The sequence below is a fragment of the Manis pentadactyla genome, chromosome 2 (genome assembly GCF_030020395.1).
Source record: "Manis pentadactyla isolate mManPen7 chromosome 2, mManPen7.hap1, whole genome shotgun sequence".
Classification (NCBI taxonomy): domain Eukaryota; kingdom Metazoa; phylum Chordata; class Mammalia; order Pholidota; family Manidae; genus Manis; species Manis pentadactyla.
The window spans coordinates 48,813,722-48,832,706 of record NC_080020.1 but is presented as its reverse complement, the minus strand read 5'-3'; the positions used below and the strand labels follow the sequence as shown (position 1 = coordinate 48,832,706).

Here is an 18,985-nt window from a genome sequence, read left to right as displayed (position 1 = left end):
AAAGTGGTCCAAAGCAGGGAACCAAGATCTGCTCATCCCGAGTCTTTGCTCTTTGTATATCGACCCCGGGTCCCCACAATCCGAAGTAGGGGAGGACAAACTCTTCGGGAAGCGACGGTTCTTTGAACGGCCATGCAACCGTATTATCTCCCCAATTTCACAGATAAGAAGACGGAGTCAGTCACTAGGCCTAGGTCACGCGTGGGGGCTGCGCGCCTTTTGCCGCCAGACGGACGCCGAGGGGCCCCTCCCTCCGCTCCCTCACGCTTGGTGCAGTCCAGGTAGTTCCACACGTGCGCGGGAGCCGGGGTGAAGCTGCGCAGACGGCGTGGGCCCCGCACGCTTCCGTCCCAGTGGTGAGGCCCGTGGACGGTTCCACTGCTCGGGGCCAGGGGAAACCGCAGCGAGTCCTGGACCCTGGGCTGCAGCGGGTGCTACACGCCGGCCGCCCGGTGTTGGTGGAGCCCCGCCGCGGCCCCAGGTAACGCCCCGTCCGGACCCTGAGCGGTGCGCCCCAGGCGCGGGGCCAGCGAGGACGCAACAACAGGGGGCGACTCGTGGGCTGGTAAAATAGCACAGGTACTTCCAGCGAGGCCTCTGCCTGCGTCCGCAGGGCCGGAACTTGATGTCCTGGGACCCAGAGGCAGAGCTGCTCTGCTCATCTGTCCACGCGTTAGGTCCAACCGCCCGGGTTCAGGGAATTCTGGGAACTACAAGTCCCAGCGAGCCCTGCGCCCAACTCAGGCCCCAATAGCATCCCGGTGGGTTCCGGGTTCAGCAGGAGCCCTGGCATCCAGAACAGAGAGCCGAAGAGGTACCGCATCTTTTGGACTCGTCCCCTCCGTCCCAAATATTTTACCAACGCTCCTTGTGCTAGCCGCTGGGAAACCGGAGCGACGTGCCCTGGAGCGGTTGCAGGCCCCAGAACAGACCGCTGCACCCCAGCCCCGTCGTTAACTGCTCTCAGGATATCAGAACGCTAGGGAGTTCAGAGAGGGTGTGTCCTGCCCGAGGTCACACAGCTACTGTTGGTCCTCAGCCACCAACCCCGAGTGGAGCGGGTGCGAAGGGTTTGGAAGGTGTTGTTGGCAGGTGGCAGGTAGGAAGCTGGCCCTTGAGTAGGGAGACACTTAAGATGTAGGGGGAAATGGGGCATTCGGTTGGAATTCCTTGGGCCTGCCAGGCTCCTGCACTCCTGCAGCCCACGGTTTTCATCGCTGGATTGTGGTAATGGTACCTGTTCCCTCCTCTGCAGACCCTGAGGGTCCAATGGTGAGAGCTGTATGGGGGAGGGAGTCAGGGGAGGCCCTCCCAACGCCATACCTACAGAGCTCACACATCCGAGTACAGACCCAAACCCAGAAGGTTGGGCAGGTACTGCCGCAGATGCACAGATGGAACCACTATTGACTCACTGAGGTAGGTACTCTCCCATTTTACCCCTAGCCAAATCCTAAGTAGGGGAGGAGGCTCAATTTGAGCCTCACAGAGGTGGTGACTTCCTCAAGGTCACAGAGCTAGGAAGAGGCAGAGTCAGTGTCCAAGCCCAGGCAGGCTGGCATCAGATGCTCTGTATTTAACAGTGTATGCCTGCTGCCTCAGTAGCCTGGAGGAAACGAACAACAGTGCTGCACACACTGAGTGCTCAGTAAATGTCATCTGTCACTAGTGTTGTTGTTGTCCTGATTTTACAGATGAGAGACTGAGGCAGAAAAAAGCAAAATAACTGACCCAAGTCTCAAAGCTGGAGCCAGAGTGCTGCAGACCTGAGCCCCTGCCCCAGGCACACCTTTACAGACACTCCACCCTCCCTCCCTCTGCACAAACACGGCCACTTCTTTATAAGGGAGCAAAAATGTGGGGCTCAGATGTGAGGGCAGTGTGTTCAGGCCTGCTCTGAGTAGAGAGGACCTGGCAGGGGAGCTCTCAACCCCCTCTCTGGGGTGTGAGGCTCTGGGCTCAGGTCTGATACTTCGTGACAGGTGAGAGGTCTAAGTCCTCAGTTGGCTCTATCAGGCTGTGCTGTGTCCCTGGCATGTTCCTTCAATCTCTTTGTTCTGTGAGCTCTACCACGTAAGGCTACTGGGCCCTGTGTCTGGAGGATGGCTTGAGGGGTCTAAGAAGAAAAGAGTGGGGTACTTTCTGACCCTGAGGGAGAGAGGGAGGCAGCCAGCTGTCCAGGCTCTTGGGTAGGCAGGTGGAACAGGACAGGGCCACAGCAGGAGGCCATATCCCCCATTCTTCCTGCCCAAGCCTTCTTGCCAAAGTGGAATCCCTCCCACCTCCTGCAGAGGAAGCCTGTGGGTGGAGGCTGGAATGTAGCATCCAGTGCTTTGCACTTACTTAGAAGGTCCAGGATGAGGATTTTTCTGCCCCTTATCCACTCTGATTGGGAGCCCCCTGGCCAGTCCCTGTGCCTTGTGCTCTCCTCTTGCCCCAGGATATCTGAGCTTTTGATTATTGAGCAACTCCTGGGCACTTGTGTTGGCATTTGGGAAGGAACCAAACTTAATGTGAGAGAAAAATGTGATCCCAAGTTTGCTCCTTGATGGCTGAGTCATATTTCCCCTCATCCATTTCCTCATCTGCAAAGTAGAACCAAGGCTGGTACCTAGCTCTTAGGTCACTGGGAGAACCACTGAGAAGATGATCAGGATGGGACTTGCCCAGATTGGCAGGAGATCCTAGAACCCTAATTTCTCTACAGATCTCATAGCAGATGCCTGGGCAAGGGTGAGCCATTCCCACCTGGGGTTTCTGGAGCCCACAGAGCCACACTTCTGGGATCTCTGGCTAGGGAAGCTGCTTTCTGAGCCACTTTCCTCATCTTTAAGATTAGAGTAACAGAACCTGACTTCAAGGGGGTTTGGAATAAGAATGAGGCACACAGTAGGTGTGCAGGCCACCCTACATTAAGGTTCCAAAGTATAAGACCTGTCAGTGAACCTGAGGGGATTTCACAGGTAAGTCCAGATTTCTGGCTTTTCTGGAAAATCTGATAAAATTGAGCCTCTTTCCCACTTGCTCCAGAGTGATTCTGCTCATGCCCAGGAAGGTTTTTCAGGTAAAAGAAAGTTATATTATTGGCCTCTGGCCCTTGGGGTAAACTTGAAGGGCTGTAGGGCCTCCCAAGGGAGTAAACCAGTGGAGCATGCATGACAGAAGACAGGGCAGGGATTTCCTGGCCTTGTAGTACCAGGGGCGAGAGTCAAACCCAGAGCCCCTTCCTTGGGCATCCAGCACCAGCATCCAGTGTGAGCCAGGCCCTGCTGAGGGTATGGGCAACAGTCCCATGAAGGTACTTCTGCTTTTGTGATGCAATGTGACAACAGTCCTGCCATGTATTGAGGAAGCCAGAGCAGCTGACTGCCAGGAGACAGGTCAGGGAGGCTCTGGGGAGGCAGTCTTTGAGTTGAGCCCCAAAGCTTGATCAGGGTTTTAAAAACAGAGGTGAGTAGGGATATTGAGGATGCTTTAAACAGAGATAATTGGTACAGTCAGGCTTGGTGGTTTCAAAGTATGTAACTTGATTGTGGCTGAAAGTTGCTTTCTGGGGGTGTGGGAGTGGTGAGGTGTCCTCACTGTGTGGCCTCAGGCAAGTCATTCACTGCTTTGAGCCTCAGATCTTCTCCCATAAAATGAAGCTGGCTACCCCAGCGATGTCTGCTTTCCAGTGAAGGCTGGACATTAGTGCACTTAAACATTCTGAATCCTCTTGGGCCAGGAGGGGATTATTGAGTAAGACACAAAGCATTGTGACAGGGTTATGTGCAAATTAAATGGCATAAAGTGAAGGTCGGGGTGCAGCTATCCCTGAGATCAGAGATGGGAGTGTTCAGTACAAGCTGGAGACCTCACAACTTCCTCTAAGAGGTGAGATGAGAGCAGAATCTGAAAGGGCAGAGAAGAGGAATGAATTGATAGGAAGAGAAGCAGGGAAGGCGAGGAAGCATCACCATAGTTGTGGAGAGGTGAGCCTGAAACGTTTGATGGGGGAAGCTTGTTAAACACAGCCCTGAAGGCAGGCAGTAGGGTGCCATTACAGATTCTAACCTTACACAGGCAATGGGCTCTCTTAACAATGTAGGCACTTTTGAATATGGGAAGAATTTTCTAATTGTTTTTACATAGTGAGAAAAATAAAAAATTGGAAGGGATATAGAAGACGGGAAAGTTGATGATAAGGAGATGGTTAGAGAAAGGCATCACCCTGTACTTCACCTGCAAAGTTTTCACTGTGATGGATAGAGTTGGGAATTCCCAGGAACATCTATTGCACTGCATCATGAACTGTATCTCCTGTGCTTAAAGATCTGCAGACAGCCCATGGTTACCATCTTCCTCCACAATGCAGTTCAGATTGTTGCTGGTCTACACAACACCTTAAATACCCATGTTTCCCAGACTTCCTTCTGGATTGTTTCCATTGGAACCTTTCCAGAAGGGAGATTTCTGACTGTAAGGAAGGAAAGTTTCTATAGCTTAAAAGACTTTAAAACATACTCTTTCACAGTAGTTTTCTTAAGAATTTTCAGTAGGTTATACTGTATAAGGGTTTTTTTTTAAAGAGCAAATGTACAAAAGCATATACAATAAAAGTCTATCCTCCTAATCCAGTGCTCTCTTCCAGTTCTCCTTAAGGCCAATTGTTAATCAGATTGTACCCTGTATATCCTTCCAGAAACACTATATGAAGATAATGTATCTACCCAATTTTAAAAAATATTGATGCAAATTGTTACACTGTGTTCATCATCTTGCTTTCAATTTTTATTTTTAAATTCAGACTTATGAAATAGACCAAAAGAGCCTAGAAAATGACCCCCCGTCCCCCACACAAGCTTAACAAATGTTAACATTTTGCACTGGCATCTTGTGTACGGCTGTATTGGAGGTAGCCCTATGTCAGTGCACCTCCTGTACAGAGGAGTCCAGTTACGATATGCGTACAACATTATGAAGTCTTTTCCCAGCTCTCGCATATTTAGGGTAGTATTGATGTACTCTTTTTTAATTTTAAAAAATTTTTCTTAAATCTGTGTGAAGGTAATACCCCACTCTGTATAATGTCTGCCCTGAGAGGTATCAAGGCAAAGGAGAACGAAGCTCGCCTTTGGCTTGGGTTGAAATCCCTGCTCAGCTACCCTTCCTAACTTACGTGACCTGGGGTGAGTGAAACCCCTGTTAATTCTCTTTACCCATCTGTAAAATAGGTTGTAGTAATATCTCTGTCTCATACCTGCTAGGAGGAATAGAGTAGAAAACTACAGACTTGATTGGGCTCAGTTTCTCAATCCCTTTAGCGAGGGAGCTTTCCGCGGGGACGTCAAGCTCTCGGATTCTGCCGAGCGCCAACTGGAGCAAAGGATAACCACAGCTTCAAGCTGTTCCCCGCCCCTTTCCCTGGCCACGCTGAGGGCGGGGCGGTTAGATGTCTCTGTCAGGCAGGGCCAAATCGGCAGCCTGGTAGGCGATAGCTCGTTTGCATGGGTTGCCCGCTATTGGTCCGTTGGGCAGTGTGGGCCGTCCCAGTTTTTTAAAGCCGCGGCTTTTGTATAAACACAGAGATGCGAAGCGGCCAGGCTTTGATGTCACCGTGACGCAGTAGTTCTTGCGGCTTACGTCATCTCCGGGGAAGTTGCCGTCCCTGAGCTGTTAGAGCCAGCCTAACCACTCGAGCTGACTTTAGAGGCTGCCCCCGCCCCATCAAACGTCAGCTCCATTGCACTTCAGTATCCCAGGCGGCGCCCCGTTCCCGAAGGACCATGATACAGTAAGTCCGGGCTGACGCTTTCCCGGGGGGACCCATTTCTCCGGCAGGGAATCTGAACTCCAGAGGCGCAGTGGTTGGTAACTTGGCATAGCAAGTTTGAGTTGTAGCCGATTGGTCTTGGCCGCTCCGGGGGTCTCCCATCTTTAGGTCAGACCGTGTGACCCCGCCCCTTGCCTACGATGGCCGCGATCACTTTAAGTGAGAAGGTGGGGGCGAAGTTTAAAAAAAATCTGCCTCCAAGATGGAGGTGCACTAGCCACGTGCCTAGCCGCGGCGAGCGATTGGTTCACCGAGCACCCTCGCGGGGCAGAGATCTAGGCGGGGCGGCCCCAGGCGCCCGCCGGCTTCTGTTTGCCGGAACCTCCCGGCGCGCCCCCGCGAACTCCCCCTCCCGCCCGACGCGCGACCCCGCCGCTTCGAATGTTGTGAATCAAATGTGAGGTTTGTTACATTCCGCTGCTGCCGCGGACAGTTCTTAAAGGGCCAGCCGCCGGCAGCTGCGCAAACCGGGTCGCCGCCTGCGCCGCCTCCAGCTCCCGGAGGGCCTGGGGGGAAAGAGGGTGACCGCGCGTAGGCCTCCCGAGGCGTACGCTGGCAGACAACAAAGAGAGAGATCCGCGGAAGGAGCCGGACTACCCCCGGACTAGGGGGTGGGGAGGGGGCTCTTAAAGGGTCCAGGCCGCCTGCCCCCCACCCCTTTCCATCTTGGCCTTCCTAGATCGGAAACAAAGGAGTCAACGTGTGGCCTGGCGGCCGAAGGTGAGTCGGGGCCAGAGCCCCCAACTCCCGATTTGTGCATCTTGGAACTCCCGCCCCCTCCCCTGGGACTGGGTGCTGTGCCCTGGCCGGCTCCGCAGGGGTTAATCGCGGGCCGTCCGGAGTGCGGACCGCGAGACGACCCCCCACCCAGCGCCCTTGAGGCCGGGCCGAGTCTTCCTTCCCCGGAGGCTGAGCTCTGCGGTGGGAGAGGTCGGAGCCGCCCCCTCCCCCTGCGCCGCCACTTCCTTTGTTGTTGCTTTTGTTTCACGCCGAGCACATGGTCCGGGATCCCTGGCTCTTAAAGTCACAGCGCTCTGGCCCCTACGCCGCAGTCGGGCGTCTGGTCCCCCACGTCTCCAGTAGCGCGGCACAAATGAGTGAGGGGGAGATGAGGGAGGCCCCTCTGCGGGCGGGTGTCCGCACCTCGGCCCGCATCCCCGTCCCCGGAGATGGGTGGCTGAGAAGCTCCCCGGAGCCCTGCAGCCTGCCCCTGGCCCGCGTTGAGGAGGGGTCTGCCCCTCAGGGACACTGGTTTTCTCCCCTACTAATGTGACCGGCTGGTTTCTTGCGTCTTGTCTCTGCTGGTTTTATTGGGTGTTCTGGGACAAAGATTTTCACCCCCATTTTACAGTTGTAGCAACTGAGGCTTACAGAAGCTAAGGTATTTCCTTGACCAAGGTCACACAAGGAAGTATGTGCTGGCCAAGGACTTAGAGCAAAGAACCTCCTAGTCTTGCCCTCAGCGGTCTCCAGGGACATGTTGGGGAGCTGTGATTGCCCACCAGGAAGTGCTGAGTCTAGCCTGCCTCTTTCTGGGGGGAAAGGGAGGCTAGAGGGGGCGCTTCTCATCCTACCTGAATCTATTTATGCTCTCAGGGGCTGACTTTGCTTAGCTGTAAAACAGCCCTTGTTCTTGAAAACATCCTGCTGGCCCAGATGACATGACAGAGGCTCCCTAGACCAGAATTGGTATAGCTGCTTTGGGGCACTGAAGTGTAGGGAGTTAGCTGCCTCCTGGGGGAGGGGTGGATCTGTGGTATCATGCCTACTTCCAGACAAGATTGAATTTAGGGATGGGACCCTTAGGACCCATTTGCACAGACCTTATTGAGAGCACAGCACAGAGGAGTGTGGAAAGGCAGAGCAGTTAGGGGTTTGACCTTGAGCAAGTTGCTAGCTCCAATTCAGGGCCTCACTTAATTCTCTCCACAATAGGGCTAGTCACCTGGGCCTGAAAGAGAAAGCTCTCCTGATCCCCTTTTGGGCCTGGAATACAGAGCTGGGACTAGGTGGTTTTTGGGGCTACTGATGCTAATGAGAGAGCCAGGGATTGGGGTAATCTAGGCCTTGTGGCCTGGAGCAAGTGACTGTTTACTTTCTCTGGGTCTATTTCCTCAACTGTGAAGTGGGTGTGTCCCTTCTGGGCCCCTGTTCCTGGTAGGACTTCAAGAACCAGGGGCCCCTCCCTTGCCAGCTTGGGTATTCCCCTAGGGAGGAATATTCCCAGCTGCCCCCCTGCAGTACTTGAAGTAGCACCTGATTTCTGTTTGGAGGGTGGTGGTGGAGGTCGGCCTATCTTATTTTCTAATGGTGATCATTCACATTTAAGCTTTACAAATCCTTTCTGCCATGGCCTTTGAACAGTCCTTGCCATTCCATTGGGAAGTGGTTATTGGGGTGTTCCTATTTTACAGGTGAAGGAGCTGAGGCTCAGAGACGGGAAGTGATATGCCCAGTCCTCAGCCTGTACTCTGGCCAGAAGTTGTGGTGACATGTGTGAGAATGCAAGGGTTGACACTGTCATCTCTCGCATGGTCATCCATAGCTAGAGGCCCTGCTCTCTGCTGGTCTGGTTTCTCAGCTCCTTGCTACTTCTCTTTCCTGAGGAGTGGGAGTGGCTTTGAAGGAGCTGGCTACAGAGCAGATTCCATGGGCCTAGGTCTCTGTGGGGTCCACATCCCAAGCCTTGACACTGCCCAGACTCTGGCAAGACAGCCTGGCATGAGAGGAGCAGTTAAGGCTACTGCCTGGGTTGTATCCCAGCATGCTCTGACTGACTGGCCTTGGACCTCACCCCTTGGAGCCTTAGTTTCCCTACTTCTGAATGTTGCTGTGAGGACTCATCGGTGTGGCATATGGGAAGTTTTTGTTAGTGTTCCTCATCGGCAGGACTGTGGGCTGCCAGGATCTCTGAGGTCAGTTAGAGCAGAGGTTCCCAAGCCTAGCTGTGCCATAGAAACTGCTGGTTGGTAAAAATCTAGGTCCCCCTGTTCCCCAGACCTTTAAAGATTCTGATGCAGAAGGTTTGGAGTAGACCAGGAATCTGTTTCAATTCTTTGAGGGTTTCCTCTGTCTTGGCCTTTTGTGTGCTGGGCTGGATTGTCAGCAGGATTCAGGGAGGCAATGTGTGGAGGGATGTACACATGGCCCACACCAGGGGTCACAAACCCAGTCACCTGTGGTGGGCAGATGGGGAACGGGCCTAGGGGTGGCTTGGAAAGAAAGCTCGTACTCTGAGTGAGGGGGGCTAAGCAGAAATGAGGTCCCAGTGGGACCAGATTTTCTGCTTGTCCCCCACTCCCAAGAAAAGCCATATTTTCATGTACTGTCCCAGTTTTTAATGATTGGCCCTAACTTCACTGCTGTCAGACTCTAGCCTTAGATCTGTGTGATAGGCTCTGTGGTGTGCATGTACCACATCAGGCCTGCCCTGTGCTAGACACAGGCTGGTCACTGGGCTCTGCCCACCCTTTCTGCAAAGTGCCAGAGTTTGAGTAGGGCGGAAGAAGTGTGAATTCTGGCTCCTAGGCTTCCTGGCTTTGGCCTTGGCTGGGCACCATCCTAGCAAGTGGAGAAGAGCCTCCTTTGCAGGCTGGTTTTGAGAGTAAGGGCCCAGGCTTGTAAAGCCCAGCACAGAGGAAATGTTCTTGCCACTTTTGGGCAAGAAGGAACAAGGTGTTGGGACACTACACTGGCTCCCTGGCATGTCAACAGGGAGGCTGCACTTTAAGCTGGGTAGCAAGGGGACGTGGAAGCTTTGTCAGATGTAGAAAGGGTAGAGGGATCCTCCCTCCAGCTGGTCCTCTTTGATGTACCCTTCATCCTCACAGGGCCTGAGTAGTTCCAGAGCTTTCTCTGCCAGGGCCTCATCCCAACCTCTGGAGTTAATAAATGGTCCCCCAGCTTCCCCGACCTGGACCTCCAGCTCTTACCCGAGGGGGAAGAAACCTGCCCCACTCCATTCCCACTCAACTTCCTCCCTTAGGTTCTTGCTTCCTCTTTTTTCTCCACCAGCCCCACCTCCATTTGAAGGCTGTGTTGGTCCCTCCCTGTCAGCAGAATGGTGCAGTGAAAGACTCGTGGTTATCCTACCTCTCAGCTTTGACACTTGGGCATGTCCCTTCTTCTCTCTGAGCCTCGGTTTTCTCTTCTGTAAAATGGAGCTAACCTTCCTAGAGCAGATGAAGTCACACACTTGGGTAGGCACTGTGGGAAAGGGTTATGCAAAGAAAGAAAACGGACTTTCCTTAGGCTTGGAGCCCCTGAGGGCAGGAACCAGATCAGAACCTCTTAACTGGCTGTAATAGAAGGAGACCTGGGCTCCAGGCTGGATTGGAATCTCTCCTGCACCAACGAGGTGGAAAGGAGGAAGCTGGAGTTCTCCCTGCCACCCCCCCACAAGAAACCCCAGCCACCTGGAGGCCAAAGTTGACCCCCACACTAGGACGGTGTGCCCTGGGGACCCCCACCCCTGCCACCAAGGGAGCCAATTAGCCAGAAACATGCTGGCCAACCCTCTGAACTCACCACAGCCCTGAAGGGGGACTTTGAAACAAAGCAGGAAACTGAGGCCCAGGCTCCCTGCACGCCAGGCCTGTCACTGGTCTTTTCAGCCTTCAACCAGTGCCAAGAGGGCCAGACCCAGAGTACAGGCTGCACATGGAGCTCAGGGGCGTGGTGGCATCAGTGGCCCCTGGAATTGTGACTGTGCCTCCCTGATCCCTAATGGAGCAAGTGCCTAGACTTCTGTGCCTCAAGTTTGTCTGTTTGCCTCCTAGGGTTGTGAGCCCCGGCCCAGCCCCTCCATCCCTCTGCCACCCCTGATGCGACCATGGGCTCTAGCAGTGACTAGGTGGCCACCCTCCACCCCTGCAGGTCAGCAGCGAGTCTCAGCAGGACCCTGCAGCACCCCGGGCCAGCTCCGGGGAAGGTAGGAAGGTATCTCCCAGTTCTGCAGAGCCTCAAGTTTGGGCTGGGGCACAGGGGCCAGGGGTGGCAGGGCACAGGGTCCTGAGCTATCTTCCTTCCCCAGTGGGTAGTGACCTTGGTTTCTCTCCATGCTCTGTGAATGAGCAACCCCCCTCAGTCCTTCTGGGGCCTCCTCTCTGTGGTGCAGCCCCAGCCGCGAGGGCCCCCTGGCCAGCCTGCCTGCCCAGGATGAGCACTTACCCTCCCAGCAGCCGCTGCCCCATCCACCACACCTCCCCATAGAGGAGCACCGAGCTTCAGCTCCTGCCGGCGGGAGCCCCCGAATGCTGCACCCAGCCTCCCAACAGAGCCCATTCATGGTTGATCTCCATGAGCAGGTAGGCAGAACACCCTCGCCCCAACGCCCTGCTGATCCCTAGCCTCTGGCAAGTTTGTCTGAGAAGCAGAGGTAGCAGAGCCCTGATTTCACTTGCTTGACTCATTGCTTGTTCAGGAAGGCATTATTAGCCCCATTTTATAAGTTAAGGCCCAGAGATGGAAAAGGGCCTTCTCTGAGACCACACAGTGGGTGAATGGTAGAGCTGGAAGGCCCTCCCTGATGCCTAGAGGGTTCTTTCTGCCCTCAGGAGCTTGGGGCAGGGGGACAGACAGGTCTGTACTCAGGTAGACCCCAGCGAGAGAAGGGAAGGGAACTGACCAGGCAAGATTTCTTACCTGGGGGCAGCTGTGGCCAGACTTCCTCCCTATAGTTCTGGGGTGTCTCTTTGCCCACAGGTGCACCAGGGACCTGTCCCTCTGTCCTACACAATCACCACAGTGACGACCCAAGGCTTCCCCTTGCCTACAGGCCAACATATCCCTGGCTGCAGTGCACAGCAGCTCCCAGCATGTTCCGTGATGTTCAGTGGGCAGCACTACCCCCTCTGCTGCCTCCCTCCCCCGGTGAGTGGGCCTCTCTGACTCCTGCGCCACCCAGCCCAGGCAGGCAGCAGAACTGAGATGAAGTTAGGACACCCGTCTAGGCTATCATAGCGCCTACCCAGTTCCAGGCTATCGCCTAGGAAAGTGTGGGTGTGCTCATGTACAGTGAGGGAGCATTTCAGTGCTCAAGGACCTCTCTGCACCCCAGTGCCTGCCTTATGATTTGGAGTTATAACTGGGCTTTAAAAGTGTACTGTCCTGCTTGGATAGCCTTGGCCAGGGATGGGTTGGTCCAGAGGGCTTCAGTGGGGATCTCCTGCTGGATGGAATGGTCTCTGGCCCTTACCACAAGTGCAGACCCAGCCCAGAGCTCAGAAGAACGTTCTCTAGCTCCCTACCCTCTCTCTCAGCAGCTGATCCAGGCATGTACCATGCAGCAGCTCCCTGTGCCCTATCAGGCGTACCCCCACCTCTTCTCCAGTGACCACTATATCCTGCACCCCCCACCACCAGCCCCACATCCCCAGCCCGCCCACATGGCACCTCTGGGACAGTTTGTATCGCTGCAGACCCAGCACCCACGTATGGTGAGTCCGAGCAATAGGCCTGATGCTAGAGGAGTGGGGGGACTCTCTATCACTGACTCTGGCTGATCCACCCCTGCCTCTTCTAGCCCTTGCAGCGGCTTGACAACGATGTGGACCTGCGTGGGGAGCAGCACCCCCTGGGGAGCTTCACCTACTCCACCTCTGCTCCAGGTCCAGCCCTGTCCCCATCTGTGCCCCTGCACTACCTGTCCACTGATCCACTGCACCAGGAGCTGTCTTTTGGAGTGGTAAGTGCTGCCCCCGGCCCAGGCTCTAGGGTGGCCAGAGACAGGCCCCAGGCTGACCTGCCCCTGGCCCCCCAACAGCCGTATTCCCACATGATGCCACGGAGACTGAGCACCCAGAGATACCGCCTGCAGCAGCCGCTGCCCCCGCCACCCCCACCACCGCCCCCGCCGCCGTATTACCCCAGTTTCCTGCCCTACTTCCTGTAAGTACCAGCACATCTGTCCCAGGGCTGTGGTGCTCCATTCTCCTGAGGCCTCCAGGGGTCAGACTCAACACAGCCCTGTGGGGTCCCTGGGCCTCTGAAGCCATCCAGCATCCTAACCAAGACACATGCTCTCTTTGTCACCATCTGGGCTCCTCACCCATCTACAGCATCCTGGGACAGACACTGGGGTGCCCTGGTGTGAATGCAGCAGAGCTCTGGGCTTTGTTTCATAGAGGGAGTCGGGAACAGCTCTGCACCCTGTATGCCTGCTAACCTTGAACCTGGCTCCCCCATACCTGTCTCCCCCTAGTTCGATGCTGCCAATGTCACCAACAACAGTGGGGCCCACCATCAGCCTGGATCTCGATGTGGATGACGTGGAGATGGAGAACTATGAGGTCCCGTGGAGCCCTGTCCTGCGAGGTGGGGGTTGAGGGGAGTTGTAGCCCTGGGCCCTAGTGACCCTCCCCCTTGCCCAAATCCAGGCCCTGCTGAACCTGGCAGAGAGGTTGGGAGATGCGAAGCCCCGAGGCCTCACCAAAGGAGACATTGAGCAGCTCCCATCGTACCGCTTTAACCCGGACAGCCATCAATCAGAGCAGACGCTGTGAGTGCCATGCCCCCATCGCCTGCCCTTCTGTGACCACAGATGGGCTGCGAGGGGCCCCCCTCTTCTGGGGGCAGTGAGCCTTCCCTCTGCTGTCAGCATGGAGGTGACGCTCTGTGCCCTCCTCCAGGTGTGTTGTCTGCTTCAGTGACTTTGAGGCACGGCAGCTGCTCCGCGTCCTCCCCTGCAACCACGAGTTCCACACCAAGTGTGTTGACAAGTGGTTGAAGGTAACACAGCCCAGTGAGCTCCCAGGTCTTCCTCATGTGGTGAGGGAGGAGGGAGGGCCTGGAGGGTCTCCCTCCTCATCCCTCATCCTTGCCATCATCCACAAGTTTGGGCTCTATTCAGGGGCCAGGTGCCCACCAGCAGAACAGACCTGGCTGGGGTGGGGACAGGCAAAAGTGGAGCCTGATGTGCCACTGCTCCCCCAGGCCAACCGGACGTGTCCCATTTGCCGGGCTGATGCCTCCGAGGTGCCCAGGGAGGCTGAGTGAGGCCCACAGCTGCCCAAGAGAGCCCTGCCCGAAGCTCTGGAAACCTGGGGGTACCCGGGGAGGATGGGAAGGGAGAGGCCCAGACCTGCCCCGTCGATCCCACCTGCATTTCCAGAGCTGGTGCCAGGGTCAGCCCCGAGATAAGCTCCTGCAATAAGCCCCTGCATTTGCCAAGCTCCAAAGACTTCTTATACCTGCCAGTTCACCCACCATGACGCTGAGTGTCCCCAACTCAGTCTCCCTATTTGCCCTTTGGTCCATCTCCGTTTTCTGCCATTCCTGGGAGCCAGGGGCCCAATCCCCCAGTGCGGCTGGCTGGTGGAAATTCTTGGCCACAGGATGGGCAAAGAGGAGCCCCTGTCCTGGGTCACCTGGTCTCCTGCACTGAAATGGTGTGCCCTCTGCCTGGGTGGCACTGACAGGCATACAGACAGATGGTGGATGGAGGCCATTTTCTGAGCCTCAGGCCTTGATTCTATCTTGACCCCAGACAGACTCAGGCAGGCAGCCCTGCCCAGGCTGCTGTGATGTGTGGGTCTGGCTCCTTTGACTCTCACCCCAGGCACAATATTCCAGCCCCGCCCCAGCCCCAGGCTGGAGGGCATCAGAGCCAGCCTCCAGAGAAGATAGGAGACAGGCCCGAGCTGGGGTGGCACGTATCCCGAGGGGGCCGGGCCATTCCCGGGAGGGTGAGTTTCTGTGTTCCTGGTAGCCACCTCTCCCTGGCATTGATGGGGGCCAGACAAGTGCCCAATCCCCTCTGTCGTTTTGCATGTATGTGAGGAGCAGCAAGCAGGTTTTTTTTATTCATTTGGCCCAAAATCGCGTGTAGGATTTGGGGGGTGGATTTTTAAATATTTTCTTTTAGTTTAATGGGGAGAATAGGGACCAACCAGGACCGTGTGCCCAAGGGGGCCAGGGCTGGGCCAGTCAGCTAGTGGTCATGGGCAGGGCTGGGGGTACGGTCTGCTCAGCTAGTAACTGCCATGCACAGCACTGCACGCGTCCCCAGAGCCTCCTGGGACCGCATGCTCTTCAGGGCATCTTTCCCTCTCCCGCCAGGGCCCCTCTCCCACCTGCCTGGGTGAGTCTCCTCCAAGGAATTCCCAGGGGGACAGGGACCAGGGAGGGCGCGGACCCCTCCTCCAGGGGCCCCCCTCCAGCCTGAGCCCTGCCCACTGCGGTCAGGAGGCAGCCCCCTGTAGGGACTGGCTGAGCTCCCAGCCTCTCCCTCCCTGGTCCCATCCCTTTCCTTTCCTACCCCAGCTGGGGTTGCTGCCCTGAACGAACCGCGTGCGGGGCAGGCACATCCTAGCAGGCCGCCCCTGGCGCCTGCTGCCTCAGGGACGCTCCAACCACCCTCGTTCTCCCCCGCAGCGGCCCTGGCTCCCTGCCCTCACCCCCAGCCTGCCATGGGGCCCCATCAGCCTGGTCCCACCCCCGTGGAGAACCCAAAGTCTTACTGTATATAACTCCAGGTGATGTTTCTATATTTATAGCAGTGTTGAAACCCCATGTGTTTTACACAATGAACCCCTCTCCGATCCCCCTCCCTTCTCCACCCCAACAAAAGGTTTTCAAAACGCTTATGGTTCCTGGGGCAAGTGGCAACAGGCTCACGGATTGTGTGTCAGCTGCAGCAATGATTCTAATGAGCAGCTGTTAGGGAAAAAACTATTTAAAATAAAAATCATTTTAAAAAATTTCTAAAACAATTATTTAGGATGTTTGTGATTTGCTGACCTTGCTATAGATGCCATGTTACCATTGATTTCCTGTGGTGGGGGCTTGTCATTGTTTACTCTTATTTACCAGTTTCTGGCCTAGGCATGACAGTGGGCACCGTTCCCCCAGCCCTGGCTGGGCCCAGCACCTGTGTTCTGTGTTAGAAAGGTTTATATATATATATATAATTATATATATATAAAAAAATGTAATCTTGGGGGGCCCTGTTCCTTGCACATTTTACAGTTACCTCATTTTTCCCATGTATGTATTTGAGAAAATGCTAATATATAGAGAAAAAAATGGTTCTTAAAGCTTAAATGTTTGGTTTTTTCCATTCCATTGGATTCACATTGGTTTGTAGCATTTAACATTACTAGTATGTTGTATTATATATATGTGTATACTGATTGAAATTTTTAACAGATTTGTACTTTTTTTAAAAATGAAAGTTGCTAGTTCTGCTTGACCAAGTAGTGCAATCATTATTTTTTTTAATATTGTTGCTGATTTCAGAGGGATATTCACTAATAAATGTATGATGTATATCAAGTATTGCCCAAGCTGCCTTTGGCTGCCTGTGTTCTTTTGGTGGGAAGGAGTAGTGGGAGTGAGGGGTGCCATCATTCTGAGAGTGGGTAGGGGACAGAGATGAAGTGGGCAGAAAAGACTGTCCTGTGCTGTGGAACCTTCAGGGGCTAGGCGGGGGCTAACCCCCAGTTAATGATAATACAATATTCTGGGCCGTCTGCAGCAAAAGCAAATTAGGAAGGATTTCATCTAACTGGTTTGAGAAAACCATCACTTCCTCGCCTGTCATTCAAATTCTGGAGGTAGGTTGTGCTTCAGGCATGACTAGATTGGGCTTGGGCATGTCAGAAGGAGCCGAGGTCTCAACTAATGACTTGAAAAAACTCTTTGTGGTGGTTCTTTGTAGCTCTAGATCGGTTTTCCTCTAGCTTAGCTTCATGTTCACGGGACAACTACTTTTTCCCAGGAGCTCTTAACAATTTCTGGGGTAATCTTTATTAGCCCCTGTGTGCCCAGTTGGGCCATTTGCTACCATCAGGGAGCTACAACAGCGTGATTGGCCTGGCCTGCATCACCCACCCACCCATGGGCCCCGCTGAGGGGGACTTGAACCTCACCCCCAGGCTCATTTGTGGACAGAAGCCACCCGAAGGACCAGATTGGTGATGAGTTTGCTTCTCATCCAGGATGACCAAGCTTGTCATGCAGGGATACCAGCTTGTCAGCATGCCACCACAATACACGAGCAAATGCAGCGAGCAAATGGCCAGGGGTCAGGAGACCTGGGACCCTGTGATGCCACTATTTGTAGCCTTGGTTGGGACACTTCTTTCAGTCTCTGAATCATCTGCAAGTTAGGGGATGATCAGTTGAGTGGTTCTCTATGTGTATTTCAGAGAAAGTCCTGTGGAAGCAGAACAGGGTTTATGCAAAACAGCCCTGTGGTCAAATAAGTTGTGGGAATACCCTGTGGAAGGTAGCAGGAGCCTGTATTTCAGAGCTTTACTCTAAGCCTTGGCTATGCTGGTGTTGTTTATAAGCCCCTAGAAGTGGAAACCATGGGCAGCCTCCGACATTGGGCTTGGCTACATGTAGGTCTCAAGTTGCATTCTCTGGAGCATATTGGGACAGGGTGGGACTAGAACAGTGGTGGTGATTGAGTTCCCAGGGCCCTAGTCTGAGAGATTGTCAGGTAGGGAAGCCTCTAAGTTTTTTTCAGTATTTCAAAAAGCCTATAAGAAAGAAAAGGCATAGGATCACATCAAACATACTCAATGACGTGAAAGGCGATGCTTCCTCCCTTGGAGTCAGGACAAGACAAGGGTATCTGCTCTCACCATTCCCTATTCTGTAGCACACTGGAAGCCCTGGTCAGCACAAGGTAAGTCAAGAAAAGGTGAAAAAATTAAGTATAGAGTTAAAAAGGAAGGAGTAGAACTGTCTCTATTTGTAGTTGATAAGCGATAAAAATCTACGTAGAAAATCCCAAGTAACCAACAACAACAAAAAACAGAACTAAATGAGTTCATCAGGTTATAAGATACAAGATTAATATACAAAGATAAATTCTGTATGTGCTGGCAATGAACACATAGAAATGAAAATTAAAAACAATGCTGTTCATAATTAGAGAAATGAGACGCTTATGTATGAATCTCACAAGGCATGCTATAGGACTTGTGTGTTGAAAATTACAAAACATTGACTAGAGAAGTAAAAGATCTACGTAAATGGAGAAACATGTCATGTTCTTAGACTAGAAGACTTAGCATAGTAAAGATGTCATTTCTTCCTAAATTGCTCTATAGGTTTAATGTACTTCCTATCAAAATTCCAGCAAAGTTGATTTTTGAGATAACATACTTTTTTTTTTTTTTTTACTGTATCTGGATTTTTTTATTTATTTTTATTTATTTTTTATTTTTATTTTTTATTGAAGGGTAGTTGACACACAGTATTACATTACATTAGTTTCAGGTGTACAACACAGTGATTCAACATTTATATACATGATAACTCTAGGTATCAGCTATCACCATACCAAGTTGTTACAATATTTTGACTATATTCCTTATGCTATACATTACATCCTGGTTGCTTATTTATTTTACAATTGGAAGTGTGTATATATTTTTTTTTTGTGAGGGCATCTCTCATTTATTGATCAAATGGTTGTTAACAACAATAAAATTCTGTATAGGGGGGTCAATGCTCAATGCACAATCATTAATCCACCCCAAGCCTAATTTTCGTCAGTCTCCAATCTTCTGAGGCATAACGAACAAGTTCTTACATGGAGAACAAATTCTTACACAGTGAATAAGTTACATGGTGAACATTACAAGGGCAGTCATCACAGAAGCTTTCGGTTTTGCTCATGCATTATGAACTATAAACAGTTCAAATATGAATACTCATTTGATTTTTATACTTGATTTATATGTGGATACCACATTTCTCTTTTTATTATTATTTTTAATAAAATGCTGAAGTGGTAGGTAGATACAAGATAAAGGTAGAAAACATAGTTTAGTGTTGTAAGAGAGCAAATGTAGATGATCAGGTGTGTGCCTGTAGACTATGTGTTAATCCAAGCTAGACAAGGGCAATAAAACATCCATGGATGCAGAGGATTTCTCTCAGAACAGGGGGGGTGAGGTTCTAAGCCTCACCTCTGTTGATCCCCAATTTCTCACCTGATGGCCCCCCTGCGACTGTGCCTGTCTTAGGTTGTTCCTCCCTTGAGGAATCTTACCCGTCTCTGGCTAACCAGTCATCTTCCGGGGCCATACAGGGAAATGTTAAGTTGGTAAGTGAGAGAGAAGCCTTATTGTTTGAAAAGGTTAGCTTTTTACTTCTTTGCATATTTATGCCCTGTGGCTTCTATGCCCAGCATTTGTCTTGAGGTATCTTTACCACTTG

At 52.8% G+C, this 18,985-nt stretch overlaps 1 protein-coding gene across 11 annotated transcripts; it reads left to right on the top strand.

Moving 5' to 3' along the window:
- The first annotated feature begins 5,548 nt into the window (after positions 1-5,548).
- RNF44 (ring finger protein 44) lies at positions 5,549-16,095 on the top strand. Of its 11 annotated transcripts, none has more exons than XM_036884732.2 (11): positions 5,551-5,773; positions 10,591-10,742; positions 10,929-11,118; positions 11,516-11,683; positions 12,073-12,249; positions 12,336-12,497; positions 12,576-12,700; positions 13,014-13,101; positions 13,189-13,310; positions 13,441-13,540; positions 13,745-16,095. In XM_036884732.2, the coding sequence occupies exons 2-11, from the start codon at positions 10,636-10,638 to the stop codon at positions 13,805-13,807; spliced, it is 1,302 nt and encodes a 433-aa protein (XP_036740627.2). In that variant the 5' UTR covers positions 5,551-5,773; positions 10,591-10,635; the 3' UTR covers positions 13,808-16,095. The 11 variants fall into 11 exon arrangements, with proteins under 11 accessions (XP_036740631.2, XP_036740627.2, XP_036740630.2 ...); XM_036884735.2 differs by having other exon boundaries at positions 5,552-5,773; positions 12,076-12,249; XM_036884733.2 differs by lacking the exon at positions 5,551-5,773 and adding an exon at positions 5,823-6,532.
- The last annotated feature ends 2,890 nt before the right edge of the window (positions 16,096-18,985 follow it).

Excerpts from the sequence above, each read along its gene's own strand:
- RNF44 (XM_036884732.2), top strand. The coding sequence starts at position 10,636 with ATGCGACCATGGGCTCTAGCAGTGACTAGGTGGCCACCCTCCACCCCT. Across the intron at positions 12,498-12,575 it reads AGGAGCTGTCTTTTGGAGTG|CCGTATTCCCACATGATGCC; the intron begins GTAAGTGCTGCC and ends GCCCCCCAACAG. Across the intron at positions 13,102-13,188 it reads TGGAGATGGAGAACTATGAG|GCCCTGCTGAACCTGGCAGA; the intron begins GTCCCGTGGAGC and ends GCCCAAATCCAG.